Source organism: Gastrolobium bilobum, unplaced genomic scaffold (assembly GCF_033153095.1).
Source record: "Gastrolobium bilobum isolate Gb01-03AN ecotype WA unplaced genomic scaffold, APGP_CSIRO_Gbil_v1 utg14936, whole genome shotgun sequence".
Classification (NCBI taxonomy): Eukaryota; Viridiplantae; Streptophyta; class Magnoliopsida; order Fabales; family Fabaceae; genus Gastrolobium; species Gastrolobium bilobum.
Genome location: NW_026898693.1, coordinates 17,339 through 34,922, shown reverse-complemented (window position 1 = coordinate 34,922; position 17,584 = coordinate 17,339). Strand labels below are relative to the sequence as shown.

The following is a 17,584-nucleotide window of genomic DNA, read 5'->3' as shown; positions in this document are numbered from 1 at the left end:
CTCCATTTAGCTTACCATCCTACATTGATTGATCCTCCAGGAACGAAGATGTGTTGAGTAGTCATTATCTCATTATTAACAGGGAGTGGATTTTCTTATGTGCTAATTAACATGACCATGTTATGTGGGACAATCATAATCATACGTGGGTGACTTAATGGTGATAAGAGAAAAAAATATAAGGATAGGAAGTTACACAATCATCACCGTTAATTTAATTATTAATAGTTAAGATCCTTCCACATAACATAATTATGTTAAATCACACCTGAGAGATCCATTTCCTTATTTCGAAGGTTAACTCTTACGCAGTTACAAGAAAAACAGAGTAAGGGGAGATTCGGCCCGGCCCGGCCCAAACAAGTGAAGAAAGTGTGTTCCCGCTCGCATTTTAAATGCCCGCTCATGCACCCTACGTATATGGTAGTCACATTTCACGCGCCACACACACACACTCTCTTTCTTCTGAACTGATAGTAAAAAAATAAAAAATAAAAAAAATCTAAATATTGTGGTGAGTGAGTTGCATTATTGATTAGAGAGAAGAGAGTGATTTGTTAAAGAAGAAGAAGAGAAATTGTTGTGATGATGATGGATTCACCTGAACCTTCTAAGAACAATGGCAGTTCTTCTGCTTCCACCGTCAACACTTCTTCATCGGAATCTCCTCCAGTTCAAGTAACTTCACTTCTTAATTCCTCACTCACTTTTTTTTTTTTTTTTTTGTACGTTTGTTTTCATTCCTCTTTTGACTTCGTTTTTTTTTTTTTACTTCCCTTTTTTTATTACAGTGATTAATGGATTCTGATTAATTACTTTAATTTAGGGCTTTGAACGATCTCAGAATTTAGGGTGGTAATGTACCGTTTTGACTCACTGGAATTGAGTGTTGTGGTGGAATTCTTCTTTTCTCGTTGAACAGTTCATTTAATGAATGAATTCTTGGAAGAAATTTGTTTGGAAATCGGAAAATGATATTTGTTTAAGATCTCACTTCGTTTGCAATTAATAATATGTATAGTGTTTAATGGTTTGTGAATCCTACCTCATATGATTGGATTAGTAAATCAATTTTCTTTTGGTCATGCCTCTTACAAACCCATCACTACTAAAATTCACAGGCATTGCTTCTTACTGTTTTATTTTTTTTCCTTGCAGGCTTTTTTTATTAATTGATTTGATGATGATGCTCTACTCTCTAAAGTTTATGAACCCTTACTGTGTTATTATTGCATAAAATGAATGATAAAAAGAAATAAAAGACCATCAATTGTGTATGTATTAATAGACTTTGGAGGATTGCTGCATGTATGTATTGTGATGCCACACATTGATTATCATCATCTGGTCCTGGTCCTGATTCTGGAATCATCTTTTTTCTGTTTAAAGACGTCTACAGCATTATTTAGTTAGCTTATGGTAACTTCGGACTGTTTCATTTCATTTGCAGTATGTGAATAATGAATGAATCTCACGTATCACCTTTTTAATTTCAGGAATCCCCCTTTATTAGTTTTGTGAACACTTTATCTCCAATAAAGCCTGTCAAGGCTTGTCATGGGGTACAAGGTTTTGTTGGACTCAATTCTCCACCTCATGTATTCAAATCACCACGTATTAGTTGTCACCGTGAAACACAGTTCTTGGAAAGGTTTGTGACTTAAATTGTGTGTGTGTGTTTCTTTTCTTTCTATTTTATTTTATTTTTATTTTATTTTATGTTTTGGGAGAGAAGCTGATTGTTGACAAAATTTGTCCATATCAGGCCTCAAGGCACTCGGTTACCCAGTGGAGAAATATCTCAAAGTGATAATGGAGGCAACAGTCTTGTTGAAGCTCCTGGTGATTCCAAGAAAACAAATTCTCAACACCTACTGCCGGAGAGGACTATAACTGACACTCAGAAGGATTTTGACATAAAAAATGATGCAAATACCCAACACTGCAGTCCTCCACCATCTGTTGATGAATATTTGGCTGATCCTGGGGATATTGATCAAATCTATTCAGTCAACCCAGATGTGGAACAATCAACTGATGCAGATGAATCGCTAAGTGACATAATTCAGTCAATAACTCAGTCAAAGGAAATTATATTAAAATTTGATAGGAAAGATGGTCCTGGTGATAAAGCAGTAGAAACTTTGCCTGTGTCAGAGGAATCTAATAAGGTTTATCAAGAAAAGCTTGCATACGTTGAAGAACCTGAAAAAATAGAAGGGGAGGAAAAAGATGTTGAAAGGGCTTCTCAAGAGAACCCAAAGTTAGAGTCCAATTTATCTGCAGATGTTTTTGAGAAACAACATAGTCACGATTCACTTCCCCAGGTAACCATAGGTTCTTGCTGTCTATATCTGTAATATTGATATAGGGCATTCAGTCAATATTTATAGCTATGATTAGTGTGACCTAGATGTCTTTCAGCCTTTCTTTTATTATTTAACTTCAAAATTTTAAGCTTCAGTGTGCAGGAAATGAACTACGTGATCATAATGATTCTACACCACAGTTGATGGGTGATCCTCTGCCGGATGTTAACGAAAGTGAAGATTGCAACGGGATGGTGTCAACCTCACATGTAGGTGCAGAGCATGTCTCGCAAGATGGTTCTGAGGTATACATCAGACTTTTTATGTATGTGGTTTTTTTTTTTGGTGTGTGTGTGTGTTTGGGGGGGGGGGGGGGGGGGGGGGGATTTATTGTGGTCCTCTGGAGGCAGGTTAATTTTTGTGTGAATTTGGCCATCTTTTCATGCTTTTTTCTCTCTCCTAGAGTGTTGGCGTGAGTCTTATGTCTCTTTTTCTATACTTTTAAGCTGAGTAGATTCTTTCAAGGTCAATGATTATAGGCTTGAATGAGCTTCTATTTTTTTACTTTTTATCATTTGGTTCCTATTAACAAATATCACTAATCAAGAGAAGAGAACAGTACATGTACTTTATTGACAGTCATTCTTTGAAATCTAATGCTTTGGTGATCTAGTTTGTTTATGGAGCTTTGCATGCGTCATGGCAGGAACTTTTTTAAGAAAATTAGCAGCAGTGGTATACTCCGTATCTCTGGCAGATGGGTAACTGTAATCAGACATCTCCAGTTAATAATTTCGCTCCACTTTTCTGCTAACTAAGTTTTCTTTCCTTTGGAGCTTTGAAAATTTGTGAATATGTGGTAATTGCATTTCCTCAGGTAATGAAGATTGTTAAAAAATCTGAGTCCCGATGAGATATCACATCATGGACTGACGGTTTAGGGTATCTCCTAGGATAAGAACTAAGATTTTTTTTCAACCTAAAATTATATATATATATATATATATATATATTCATGAAAATATCTTTGAACATTGAAAATATTTTGAACCGAGACTTTTCCGCAATAATTTGCTTGCTAAGAGATTTAAGTCATGTCGTATGAGACTGTTGCGTTCTAGTGGCATGATCTACTTTGTGAATGACTAATTTATAATAGAATTTTCATAGGACAATGTTGCCTGATTATCAGGAATTTGTCTTTTTGTTTGTTTGAGTCTATAAAGATTTTCTTTGTGCAATAGAATAATTATTACAGTCAATGTAGGCTAGTCTAAAGCATCATGGCATTCGTAGACGCTGCCTACAATTTGAGGAAACTGCTTCCAATGCTCTTGGAAATAATAAGTCTCATATGGAAATGAATGCAACTTCAAGCGAAATAAAAATGGTCAAGCTGTCCGAACCTATCACTTCCTTTTTTCCTCAACGAGGTAATGGAAACTTTCCTGTAACAAGTCCCAAGCCATCAGGTATTGGGTTGCATTTAAATAGCATCATATATGCTATGCCAGCTGGTAGTGCTGCAACTACAGGCATGAGATTATCAGATGGTATACGGGGGATGAAATCCACATCTTCAATAATAAGCTTACCTAAAGTGGAGAGCATGAAGAGATCCTTAATTTTGTCAAATACGGATGGCCAATCATTAGTTGATACTGGAAATGAGAGCCATGAAATTGATGCTTCAATAACTGCAGATTCTTTCATCTCTGAGTCTTCTAGCTTGATAGAACCTGCCGCTTTATATCCTGCAAGTGCTTATGATAACAGGAAACTAAGCCCTCCAGATGCTGGACCTAAGGAATTTGACGAACCTAGCCCCAGCAAGAAACAGTTAGTTCTTGTGATCTTTCTCATAGTTCATAATTTTATTCTTGATATGTTTTGTTGTATCACCAAATTTTGTGTTGCTTTTTAGGAAGAAAACATCAATCACCACTGATAAAAATGGCTGTAAACGGTGCAACTGTAAGAAGAGTAAATGTTTGAAGCTGTAAGTAAATTATGTATGTTTTGGTATATGTCACTTTATATGATATATGCAATATCTATGTATTTTAATTTGAGTGCTTCGCAGTTATTGTGATTGTTTTGCTGCCGGATTGTATTGTACCGAACCTTGTTCTTGCCACGGCTGCTTTAATAGACACGAACATGAAGATAAGGTTGTTGAGACAAAGCTACAAATTCAATCCCGTAATCCAAATGCTTTTGCTCCCAAGATTACCGCCGAAACTCCGTCAAATAATATGGTATAAGATCCTCATATTTTGCTTTTATTTATTTTGTGGGTTTCAGAAGTGAATTGATTGTTTAAAGTGCTCTTCGCAGGAGGATGAGAATCTGACAACACCGTCATCGGCAAGGCACAAAAGAGGTTGCAATTGCAAAAGGTCAATGTGTATGAAAAAATATTGTGAATGTTTTCAGGTTTGTATATTATGTCCATTTCTATGCGTTCTAAACATTTCAGCAGTTTAATCTCCCGTGTCCGCTGTTAACACCATTTTTTTAATATTTGAAAAAGGCTGAAGTTGGATGTTCCAGTGGATGTCGATGTGAGGGATGTAAGAATGTCTTTGGCAGAAAAGAAGGTTAGAATTTACATTATGAATTGCTATTTTTTTTTTTTTTGATAACAATGAATTGCTATTTTAAATTATTATTGCATCGGAAAATATAATTTAATTTTTGTCTGATAAATAGAAATGATATGAGATGAAATTTGGAGGTTTTGATGTTACTCAATACTCATCCTGCTAAGGAAAAGTGTTGAGACCAGCACAACTTTGCTTTTTTAGTGATATTTGGTATTGAATCAAGAACCTCAACCCAAACCCCACCTACCACTAAGTCCAGGTGGCTTGCTAGCGAATATGTTTGGTCATGATGGTCATACAAATGTCACTCCTTTGCTTTATGGCGCCCGTAAGAATCTGCAATGCACTTTTGGAGTTGGTCGTTTGTTGTGAAGGAACTTTTAAATCTCACCGATTAATTCAAGCATGATTAAAATTATAACCGTGAATTTATTTGAATGCCAAAGCATGCGGGAAGAGAGGACACAGATTATTAAGATATGCAGCTAAGAATGTTGGTTAATGTAATACTCGTTTTTCAAATTCAGATTCTGTTGCCTTGGAGCATGCTTTTAGAAGAGAAAGGGTGACCAGCAGTGTTGAAAAAGGATCAGATAGCACATTTCACTCTAAACTGGAAATGGTGGCAAGCAGGACAGATTTGTTAAAAACAGAGTTGTATGATCTACCCGGCCTCTCACCTCTAACGCCATCGTTACAATGCTCTGAGTAAGTTTGCTTTCACTATAAATCTTTCTATATTTGATAGAATAAAAAAATTATAATCCTGAGTATTTATAACGACTCTGCCTTTGAACTTTGATTGGCCTTTCTCCATTTGTCCAGCCAAGGCAAGGAGGCTGGAAAATCCCGACTTCTTTTAGCAAATTACTCTCAATCTTCCGAAAATTTAAACAGCAGTCTTGCTCTTTTGGAAACAAATGAGATGTTAGGAACTGCCTCCTATGATTCGCAAGTTGATTGCAACAATGTGGACAACATTTTGGATCAATCATCACCAAAATGTAATTCAGTTGTTAACGTACTTCAGCTTAGTCCTCTGTCGAAGCATGAGTCAACGTCTGGTGGTTCATCGTTCTCTCCTAAGACAAATGAGTGGACAAACATTCCACAAGCCCGACTCTCCCATGGATGTATTCGCCATTTATCTGGCGGCTCTCTTCGTTGGCGTGGTTCACCAACTACCCCAAGGTCTACAGTAGATGAAACACCATATTTACAGTGTTTTGAATCAGATGGCAGGCTCTCTGGCATTCTAGAAGATGAAACTCCTGATATATTGAAGGAAGCTTCAACACCTATCAAGCCTGTGAAAGCAAATTCCCCTAACCAAAAGCGAGTTTCTCCTCCCCACAGTCATCTACGCGGGATTGGGTCAAGCTTCTCAGGAGGCTTCAAAAGTGGCAGGAAATTTATATTGCAAGCTGTACCTTCTTTCCCACCATTGACCCCTTGCATGGATTCCAAAGACAATGGCAATGAGGATTCGGGTAACAAAGCCAGCAAGTGACAGACAATGCCCAAGCTAAAGGACGCCCTTAATATAAGTGTTATACAGACAGAAGGTTTATGTAATCTGGTATGATGGTTGGCATCTTCTCTGGTACGGGTATGTTGACAAAGCTCTGTTTTCTTGTTATCTTGTTTCAAATGTTTTAGAACATTACCATTTTAGTGATACTTTTTCTTGATTGTGGCAAACAGGTTCCCAGGTGACTTATTGTGTGAACTATCAATGCAAAATTGAAGTTATGACTACATCGTCATCCGATGTGTAGCATTCCGTTATATTTTTAAGCATTTTTAAAGTTTTTGTTTAGTGGGTCTTTTCTTGGAACAAAATTTTCTTCTTCTTTTCCCCCCTTTGGGTATGAATGCTATTTTGCATATTCTCAAATGGAGTCTCATTCTTAAAGGGAAGTTGGTCATGTTAATTAGGCTAAATAAAACTTCACTCATTGAGCACATAATTGATTGATAATACATATTGCTGCAAATCGATACTAGCATTTTGTTTGTTGGGCTCCTACTTCGCCTTGGCCGTTTCTTGTTCGCAAGATATGTGGTACTATTTCCAAATTGTGGTATTCAAGGAATTAATCGCCATCTGTCTTTGTTTTATTTTTTTTTCAAAATTCGAAGAATGACTTAATTGGTTCGTGAGTTATCAAAAATACCCTTTATTTTTTATTTTAAATCCCAAAATGATGTTGCCTTGGGGTTGCTGAGAATCACATTCCCCTTATTTAATCTATGAAATATTTGATTAACATTATTTTAATTTCTACAAAATGGTTAATATCAACTAGTTCCTGAATTGTGCATAGGTTTTGAGATTAAAGAATTAAATTAAAGTTATTTCTTAGTATTGAAGAGTTAAATTGATGTTAATTTGTTCATTATTGAAGAATTGAATTGGTGATATTTTTTAATATTAAATGATTAAATGATGTCAACTTAATTTTTCATGCAGTATTTTAAAACTCGACGCCGTCATTAACTCAGTCGTTGAAGTATTGGGATTAGTGGTTTAACCGAATTTCAAAATAATATATAATAAATATTAAATTATAAATATTATGTCCAACAAATAAAAGTAATCAAATGGTAAGCTTTCCGATCCTCAAACAAAGGGATTCAAGTGGTCATGATGATTGGTTCATTGAATTGATACCGATTAAATTACATGACCGAATCAATGACCAGCTCGAACCAGTGAAAGCACTGGGTCATCGAAATCTCGATTGACCTGGCCGATTCGACGCATGTTTTAAAACACTAATTTCATGGACTAAAATAAGAAAACTTTATTGTCTTATTTTGACTAAATTAATTAAATAAATATTCAAAGTACCAAAGTGACGATGCTTACATATTTGAAGGATGGAAATAAAGAATTTACTAATATTTTTCAGCACCACATTTCATTTGTTTTACAATTTATTATGGAAGAAATTATAAAATTCAGAAACAAAACTAAAAAATAGATAAGAATAATAAGGCTAAAGGAGAGAAAATGATATTAGCATTTAAACAAAGAGAACAGCAAAACAAATTAATTAACTCAAACTCAAATTTAATATGGTAAGGAGGATATGTAGAAAAGGAAGGCCTATCAAAGTCCACTTCATTTCATTGCCTTCCCAAACTTACGTAGCCATAGAATTCAAGAGAGGTTTGCAGAGAGATTAACATTTGAAGCAAACTTATTCCGCAATGCTACTTATCACAAAGCCAAAGTAGTTGAAGCAAATGATCTGCTTCAGACAGGGGGGTGGGGAGTAATTCGGAAAACAAGGGTACAGAAACTCATTTATTGGACTTTCCATGCTGAGTACTGGGACTAGTTAAATGTAGATGGTTCTAGTGCCTTGGGAGATGACTAGTAGGGCTTTTCAAAAAATCTTGGGCAATGGGAGCTCCTTAAAAACTGAACAACTATGTGCAAAATTAATTCTTTGATATCCTCGTCATGTAATGCTATTTTGATTATTAAAATGTTCCAGAGAGTAGACACAAAACCAGCATTGAACCATAAGGTTAGGGTTGGCCTGGCGCCTAAAAGATATGGAATCATACTTCATGACAAGCTTTGGGCAGCAGCCAATAAAAGATTAAAATTATTCAAGTCTGAACCAAAAAGTATAATTCAATAGTCATAAGCTTTAATCAAACGCTTGTTTTCATCAATTAGTTTTAAAATAAAAAAGTAACTTCTTTTTACAACTCAAAAAATAAAACTTTTGATTAAAAAAAATCTCCGCAACAATGCATGTTTTCCCAAACACGTCTTGTCTAAATTTTTTTTTTTTAAATATTCCAATCGGTTCATTGTTTCGCAACTAATCCGATTCGGGACGAGTCCAAGATTAAGGCTTTAAACCCACCTGCTTAACTCCCATGCACCAACTAAGCTACCACCATTTAGTAACTTGTCTGAAATTTTAACCTTTCTCGTATGAATAATATAGCTGCGACAAAGCTCGCATTCCAATATCAAGTGCGAAATAAGATAGCTGCGAATTATAACCAAGTTTAGAAGCGAATGTAGAATATGATACTTTAAGTGCGAAATAAAAAAGATCAAGTGCACGTTCTACTTTAATAATTTTTTAGAAAAAATAATTCAAACACAAACTAATCTAAAGATTTTTTTTTTTGAACATATGATATTTCAAACACAAAAACTAATATAAACAAAATTAAACAAAGTTAGAGATCACAAATTACCCAGTTATTAAACCTCCAATATATTAAAATACAAATCAAGAGTTTCACACCTACATTAGATTAACCCGCAAAACGTATAGGTCAAAATTCTACATAAATTCAACTCAAATGTAATACCACATCCGACCTGTCTCAGATACACAACTAAAACTGCACTCTAGTCTGACATGTATAGTCGTCTTTAACTTATTCTAGTAATCGTCTTTAAACATGACATTTCAATTAAACAAACGAAAGGAAAAAAAAAAGGACCTAAAACCTTGGTTTATAAAGGAAACATGTAACATTGACGAATTCCAGCAAGCAAAGCAAAAGGTGAAGTTTAAAAATAGAAGCCTCCAGCTCATTAAAAGTGACGGTTTCACTAGAAATTCCTGACCTAGCATTTCACCTTTGGCTTGAGTCGGGAGAACCATCTCCATAAGAGACTAGGCCTTTCTTTCCAGCTGGGCTTCCAGACGATGACCTTGACATGTTGCCTCTGCTTGCTTTTCGTGGAGATTGTGATTCCACTGAAGACCTGGATCGTGATGGACTCCTGCTCTGGGATGATGCTATGTGCCTCTCTGCACGAGGAGAGGCCCGAGAACGAGGATCAACCGGTGAATGACTACGAACTGGGCTACGGCTTCGGCTATATCGTCGAGCTCGGTAACGTGGGCTACGTGATACAGATGGCGTCCTGCTCCTCCTGGTTCGGTACCTAAATATAGGTTTTCACATAATCATATGCACTCTATTCACCGGGCATGGTGCTATCATTATTAATCAGTGGCATAGGGATCAGAAAGTGTAGTAACAACGAATCAAATCATTACGAGAGGTACTCTTAATAAATCATGCCTCTAATACAAGATTTACTAAGAAAATTTAAGAAATGCAGTTGTAGGAAGTTTGAAAAAAAAAAAAAACCTTGGTGGAGTTCTTCCACGTGGCTGTGGGCCCCTATAACGCCTAGGGGAGTACCTTCTGTAACCTGAATATCTGAGAACAGAAAGTGGACGACATGTAACTCTCTCCATACCACCTCAGTATGATGACTAATTAGAAACCATATACAACTACCAGTTTACCTGTCACGGTCACTTCTTCCATTATAGCGGTCACTTCTTCCATTATAGCGGTATGACCTCGCGGGAGACCGAGAGGGCGTTCTATACCTTCTAGCATAAGAGTATCGTTCACTGAAACCTCTTCCCCTTCTGATACGTTTTGGTGAAGCATCAGGAGACACGCTCCTTGACAAACTTCTCCCATGAGGTGTCCTTTCCCGACGGACAGGGCTACGACTCCTAGAATAACTCTGGCGATTGCCTCTGCTAAGCACTCTAACTGGACTTTGGCTAATGCTTCTCAAAGGGACCCTGCCGGAGCTTCTGCTTAAGCTTCTGGCAGATGATCTAATTGGACTCCTGCTTAGGCTCTTTCTTGACACTCCTACAGGGCTTCTGCTGACCGTTCTTCGTGATGATGCTTTGGGAGAATTCCAGCTCCGGCGACTCCGAGAAAGGGATCTTACAGGGCTCTCGCGGAAATTTCTACGATCGCGAGATCTAACGGGGCTTCTACTTACACTTTCATGATCACGAGTTCTAACAGGGCTCCTACTGATACTTCTCTCCTTCCGGCCCCTCACTGGGCTTCTGCTGTTTGGACTCCTGCTAATGCTTCTAACAGGACTTCTGCTCAATCTCCTTTTTGGACTAACGCTTGGGCTTTTGCTCTCACTCTTTGGACTAGTACATATATTCTTACTCATGGTTTGCTTAGGACTCATGCTTCGGCTCCTGCTCATCAACTTTTAATAAAATACCAGATCTGGAAGAAATGGTAAGCATAAGAAATAACTGAGGTGTGACAAGATTGGAAAGTAGACCTAGATTTGCCTGGATGATCATCCATCACGTCAGGCTGCCTCTCTTCACCTCTGTCAGATCTGTGGTTGGCCCCAATGCCATTTCTATGCTGCTCTCCATTTTCCTTTGAGAATTCCTCCTCTAGCATACCCACTTCCTCCCTCTTTTTAAGATGCATGGGAGGTAATTCTTTCTCTACAACTAAGGGAGACTGAACTTCAGCTGCTGCAAGATATGAAGAAAGATGAAGGAAAGACATGACCCATTACACACACTACCCAAAGAACAAAACTAAAAAAACTAAAATAAAATAATCTTTGCAATAGCATAGTCCACTTACACAAGCTATAACTTTGTTGAAGCTACATTTAAGTGACCTACATGACAGACCCAAAAGAGACCGGAAAAAGCAATTTTATTCATACAAATAGCATTTACTTTATATTTCCAATTCAAAGACAAAGTTTAGACGACTTCTTCCCTAGCTTACAATTGATGAACAACTGAAGGAAGGTAAAAAATGGGGGGGTACTCACGAATATAGTATTATCAAGAGAAAGGTACAAGATTAGCCAAATCAGAAAGCACACTCTCCCTCCAAGTAGATATCAGACAATTGGTCCTAGATTGACTTCATTTTTTCAGGTCATAAAATTCTCGGTAAAATGCAACCCAGAACTAGGCCCATAATCAACAATCCCCACCCACCACCCTGGGGGCCCCAAGGGGGAAGAACAAAGGACCGTTGCAAATTTCTAGCTTATATTTAAGAATTTTGCTCCGTCGGAGACAAGTAAAGGTAAAAGCTGATGTAATATATTTGGATAAACTATATCACATAAATGCAATGAACTAAAAGTTGAATGAATTCAAAATTACCATTTCTCTGAGAATGATCTTTATGCTTCTGATTTCTCCCTTGAGCATCAAGACTTTTGCTATCAGAGCTATTGTCACTCTTACTTTCACTATCTGAATCAGTAAGACTGCTCGATTCCCTAACACCACACAACAGAATCTCAGTGGTAACCACAAAAATCGTTGAAACCATGTAGGACTTGTTACATTAAAAAAAAAAAAAATCAAAACCCCTTCAATGCACTCAAAATGTCTGGTCGAGCACAATGGATGCAGGTCAATTCATGTAGTTTAATAAATATGATATTCATACAAATAAGCAGCACACATCATATAGGCTGCCTCTTTCACATACTATTAGAATACAATGAATTTTGAGACCACAATATCTATAGTGGCTATTATAAGTTCTTCACAAGCAAGCAACTACGACCGGAATCTGTAGTCCATAAATCATCAAAAAAACCAAATTTTCAATCAGATTAAATACCTTCTTGATCTATGCTTTGATCTTTTATCTCGTTTCCTTCGTCTCTTGTCTCGGTGTTTATCTCTTCTTTTTCCTTGTCGATGTTTATCTTTCCTGGACCTCTTTCTCTTCCTCTGCCTGCCGTCGCTGGAGGAACTGGTATAAGATGATGAAGACACATCCGAGTCAGAATCACTATCACTTTTTGAAGATTCCATGTCTGAATCTGAAGTACTATTCGATTCTGATGAGTAGTATTTTCTCCTTTTCCTTCTGTCTCCTGAAGATTTTTTGTGCTTCACCTTCTGTCGTGCTTCATGATTATGGGCTTCAGAAGATCCATCCCTTCCTAGTTTTAATTTATTTATCTTCTTTCCATCTACAAACATAAAGATTCAAATCAACAGATGAAATATATTTAAAGAGTTGGAAAAATGAATTTAATACTACAGTATGCTTTGGAATTTAAAGAGTTGGAAATGAAATGTTCAACAGATGATTTAGTATTTAAGTATCATCTTCGAGTTACGGGTAGAACCTAGTATTCACCAAAATGGGCTAAGGAATTCTCACCCTCATTATATTCACCACAATTAATTATTTTCACAGTTACAGTTGGATGTCCTTCTTCATCACCCACATCTTCAATTTTCTTCAATATATTATGACCTTGCACAAGCTTGCCAAAGACTACATGCTTCCTGCAGAATGACCCCACAACCGAATAAGATAAGCAAGTTGAGCATTTAGTACCACTCACAGAAACAATGAGTCTACGCCAGGATATTTTCCCTCCCACCCAATTTATAAATGGAACACAGAGTAAGTCCCATTTCGATAAATAATTTAAATAAGTACTTGTTTGAGTGAATCATGCTAACTAAGCCCCATTGCCTTAAGTGCAATCTAAAATAAGCCAAATAGTGTTTGAATATATGCTTTGAGAATTGAGAAGCACTTAAGCAAAAACAGAATTTTGTCAATTCATTATGTTTAATTTAGTCAAATCATTATAAAAACAGCTACTCCCCAAACTGTTCTTAGCTTTCTCCATGGCTAATATTCATGAGGTTTAATTTTTAGCTTATAAAAAAGCCCGCAACAGCTTATGATGGTTTCAGAAATGCAATCTAAAATAATCCAAATAGCATTTGAATATATGCTTTGAGAAACACTTAAGCAAAAATACAATTTTGTCAATTCATTATGGTTAATTTAGTCAAATTATTATAAAAACAGCTACTCCCTAAACTGTGCTTAGCTTTCTCCATGGCTATTATTCATGAGCTTAATTTTTAGCTTATAAAATTAAGCCTAAGAAAGCTTATATGGGTTTCAGAAGTGATATTAATAATAAGATCATCCAAACAGTACTTAAATACTTCGTAAGAGCTTATTGCAGTAGATATGCTCAAATAAGCTGAAAATAAACTCATCCAAACAGGACTTCAAATACTAAATGTCAGTAGGAGTGAACCAGATAAACAAACCTATCAAGATGGTGATCAGCTTTCAAAGTGATGATAAAATGAGAACCAAGAGTGTCACGATCAGTAATTGCCATGGATAGAAGGCCTGGAGCATCATGCTTCAGCCTAGGTGACTCATCTGAAATAAATCACAACGATAATTTTTAAGAACTACACAAACTTTGGGACATAATTTGAACGCAATACAATACTCATACTGTGGAATATGAGCTTGAGACCATAACTTAGCATTCTCACCTGGGAACTTGGAACCATATATGCTTTCTCCACCAGTCCCTGCAAAACACACAGGAAAATGTCATGCAGGAGTATAGTATAATGTACAACACATGCTGTATTTGGGATGCCATACAAAAAATAAGTGATAACCATCAATGAGGTTAAGAGATTTTAAGACAAGCTTACTGTTCAGCCACATAACTAAAAAGAAAAGGCTACATGGATTGAGGACTCCTTTTGCTTTGTATTGGCACAAGATAAATTGGTAAATAAGAACAACAATAATATGACATGATTTCAACAAATAATCTAAAAAATGGAAGATAACAGATGAAGAAGTTCACAAGCAGATAAAAAAGCAAACCATAGTATGGCTATAATTTTGAAAATAGTACTAGAGAGCCACAGTATAGCTATAGCAATATGTAAAAATTAACCCAAATAAGAAATTCAAATCACTTTCATACCCCCGCTCAATGACAGGCCAATCTGTGTTCATGCAAAGGAATTTTATTATTCAGTTTCCTAATTGGCTTAGAAAAGAAATTACCATTGTCACACGAAACATGAAAATGGAACAAGGCTTGCAACTCGGACAACTGAATGATCAAATGATAAAACATAAAGAAAGTGACTACATATCTTGTATCAAATTGCAACCTTCAAAAACTGGAGAAATAATTCATAAAAGTAGGCAATGTATCCACAGAATACGTACCATTTCGATTGACAAAATCACCACCCTGCAAAAGGAAAACCAACCATTAACACACATAATCAAATGACAACAATGCATACAAAACTGGTTTAGTCATCACGAGGCTTTTTAGAATTATGACGATGAATAACTTAGCAAGTACAACCTTAAAACTATATCACAAGAAAAGCAGTCGTGACCATCAGCCCTGTATCCTACAGAATAAACAAGAGTAACTGACTAAAAGAGGAACTACTACTAAGCCATTTTCAACCACAAATATGAGAAGACACATACAGAACTACCAAAGAACGATCAAGAATGTAAGAAGAAACAATATCAGCATACCCGCACAATGGAGCCTTTTACAATGTGATGGAAGAAAGAACCCTTGTAGTGCAGTGATTTTCCAGAATTTTGACTGACTCCCCTTTCTCCTGAACATAAAATGAAATATTTCAAAGGAAAAGGGGAGAGGAATCAGTTATTCATTGATTATGAAGACAAATTTTAATGCACATTTCGTGAAAGCAAAATGCATAAACATATCCAAGAACTTGTTTAGTCGGTGGATAAGTAACAGTAATGTTACATGGAATTTTTGCAAGGAAAATGCCAAAATTGAAGGAATTTTTCATGCAAATCAAATTTATTACCTGTACATAGTGCACGAAAATTCTCAGCAGTCTTCGGAGCTACATCATAAAAGAGCTGAGAGCAAAACATGACCAATCATTAGGTCGAATATAGCAAACAGTAACGCATGCATCTATCGTATAAAAATAAAAATGTATAAAGAAGAATAAGTACCTCAAAAACCATCCTTTCAACAGGATCCCCATCTATGGACACATCCATAAACACCAGGGGATTTTTCTTCTTTGCCATTGTCTTACCAAACTTCAAACCAACATAACCACTGATCTGAAGTAACAAACCATCATTACACAAACACACAACCATTCATCAATAAGCAAACAAACACCAATTCTAGTTACACAATGGAACTACCCTTTCATCATTGCACTTTCAATCATTAACAAGACAAGTTATCCAAAATATACATGAATTCACGTTTAACTTCACAGAGTAAATATACAGTGGACCCTAATGAAACAAGGTAACAGCAAATAACAGACACCCATACCCAAAGTAAGTGCAGAAACAAATTATGGGTTGCATTACTCTATAACGAATTTACTATAACCATCAATCGAACGAAGAAACCCAGATCGGCAAGAGGCAAAGCAAGGATTGACTATAAAATCAACTAAATTGGAATAAAGAGCATGAAAAGACAGTAGATTAAGGTGGAACCCTAAAACCCTTGCTAGAATCCACAAAGCATAGGGATGGAATGAAACGCAATGTAGGTAGGCATAAAACGACAAGGTTGAGCTCACCTGAGCCACTGAAAGGAAAGGTATTAATCCAAATGAACAAAACCTCGGTCTTTATTATATACAAAGGAGCTGAGCATAGCTGCTTCCTCTGGAGCGTGAAGTTACTACACTGTCCCTGCTCCTCAATTTAATTTAACTTAATTGAGGAAAATAATAATTTAATTAATTTTTAAAAATCAATTTAGTTTAAAATATAATTTTAATTTGATTTGAATTAAATTGATATTTAGTTTTTTGTTTTTTACATATATATAAATTTAGTAAAGTATAAAAATTTAATTTCACTAAAATATATTCTTAAAATTATCCATCAAAATACAGAAAATGTAAGTCCAAATAAATTCATCAAAACTCAAATCTAAATTCTAAATTAATTGTCAGTTCCATATTACATGTCTGTATTTAAGCGAGTGAACTAAATTTAATCTAAGATATAATAAGAAAGTTTGTGAAAAAATAATAAAGAATAGATTCTTTCATATTAAAAATTTATGTGAATTTGCATTAAATATATGGGATCTAATCTTAATTTGTTAATATTAATGGAGAAAAAAATTGATACAAAATTTTATATGATCCTTTAATATGAAATTTTAACATGAAATGATCAATTCCCAAAAAAATAAAAAAATATCCTTTGCACTTGATTGTTAGCTTCTCCAAGAACATGGGCCACCTAAACTCATTCATGAAGAAATTTGGGGAATCGACTTGTGAATGTGGATTTAGGTATGTCTAGGTAAAGCATCGTTTCTTCTATATAAAGCATCCCCCGGACTAACAAGCACTCAAGAAAGGCACAAATTTTTTTATTTTTTTTTGGAAATATTAATTCTATTGTTCATCGTTTCGCGACTAATCTAATTCAGAGTGAGTCTAGAATTAAGGTTTTAAATCTCTTTCAAAGATGATACTAGGGAAGATCGAATATATACTCTCATCCTTACCTGCTGAGCTCCCATATACTAACTGAACTACCGTCATTTATTATAAAGGCACAATTTTGTATGTATCTTGGATGCAAGAAAGCCTTCTAGGTTCTAAAAGCCACTTTTGACATCTTTATTCATTCTTACTCGACCAGACAAGGAGAACCCCTAGTCCTATACTACCTAGTGAAAATACAAATATATGCAACTAAAATCTTATCTTCAACTTTTGAATTAGTTTATGAAATTTACAAATTTAATTCTAATATACAAATATACTTTGATAATATCTTTTCATATCAGTAAAAATGACAAGTAGTTAACATCAAACTCTTATTTATTACATAAAAGTAAAGTCATGAATAATCTATATTTGTTTCCCATCATTTATTTGTGCAGAACATATGAACGGATTCATAGTCATAGAAACACCTTACTGTATACTATACGTCTACATATACTAAAATTATTTGATGTACACACTTGTTCTCATATTAAAATGAAAAGCATACTTAGCA

The 17,584-nt window shown here is 35.5% G+C and overlaps 2 protein-coding genes across 5 annotated transcripts; one reads left to right on the top strand and one right to left on the bottom strand.

Moving 5' to 3' along the window:
• The first annotated feature begins 588 nt into the window (after positions 1-588).
• LOC133318468 (CRC domain-containing protein TSO1-like) lies at positions 589-6,425 on the top strand. The gene is made up of 12 exons (XM_061520475.1): positions 589-678; positions 1,497-1,651; positions 1,766-2,327; positions 2,465-2,614; positions 3,577-3,781; positions 4,013-4,148; positions 4,234-4,308; positions 4,393-4,567; positions 4,647-4,745; positions 4,843-4,909; positions 5,443-5,623; positions 5,741-6,425. The coding sequence occupies exons 1-12, from the start codon at positions 589-591 to the stop codon at positions 6,423-6,425; spliced, it is 2,580 nt and encodes an 859-aa protein (XP_061376459.1).
• Positions 6,426-9,164: 2,739 nt separating this feature from the next.
• Positions 9,165-15,666, bottom strand: LOC133318422 (peptidyl-prolyl cis-trans isomerase CYP95-like). Of its 4 annotated transcripts, XM_061520412.1 has the most exons (15): positions 15,545-15,612; positions 15,391-15,445; positions 15,083-15,171; positions 14,901-14,949; positions 14,756-14,780; positions 14,588-14,636; positions 14,056-14,094; positions 13,819-13,936; positions 12,902-13,029; positions 12,350-12,707; positions 11,881-11,999; positions 11,022-11,226; positions 10,219-10,932; positions 10,058-10,129; positions 9,165-9,848 (listed from the first exon to the last, which is right to left on the bottom strand). In XM_061520412.1, exons 2-15 carry the CDS (start codon positions 15,396-15,398, stop codon positions 9,533-9,535), a joined length of 2,289 nt encoding a protein of 762 aa, XP_061376396.1. In that variant the 5' UTR covers positions 15,399-15,445; positions 15,545-15,612; the 3' UTR covers positions 9,165-9,532. The 4 variants fall into 4 exon arrangements, with proteins under 4 accessions (XP_061376396.1, XP_061376394.1, XP_061376395.1 ...); XM_061520410.1 differs by lacking the exons at positions 14,588-14,636; positions 14,901-14,949 and having other exon boundaries at positions 15,545-15,666; XM_061520411.1 differs by lacking the exons at positions 14,588-14,636; positions 14,901-14,949 and having other exon boundaries at positions 11,022-11,223; positions 15,545-15,666.
• Positions 15,667-17,584: the final 1,918 nt, after the last annotated feature.

Coding starts and splice junctions, on each gene's coding strand:
- LOC133318468 (XM_061520475.1), top strand. CDS start 589: ATGATGGATTCACCTGAACCTTCTAAGAACAATGGCAGTTCTTCTGCT. Junction 2,615..3,576: donor TCTCGCAAGATGGTTCTGAG/GTATACATCAGA, acceptor CAGTCAATGTAG/GCTAGTCTAAAGCATCATGG. Junction 3,782..4,012: donor AACAAGTCCCAAGCCATCAG/GTATTGGGTTGC, acceptor CAATAACTGCAG/ATTCTTTCATCTCTGAGTCT.
- LOC133318422 (XM_061520410.1), bottom strand. CDS start 15,622: ATGGCAAAGAAGAAAAATCCCCTGGTGTTTATGGATGTGTCCATAGAT. Junction 13,937..14,055: donor ATATGGTTCCAAGTTCCCAG/GTGAGAATGCTA, acceptor GATTTATTTCAG/ATGAGTCACCTAGGCTGAAG. Junction 10,130..10,218: donor GGAAGAAGTGACCGTGACAG/GTAAACTGGTAG, acceptor TTCTGTTCTCAG/ATATTCAGGTTACAGAAGGT.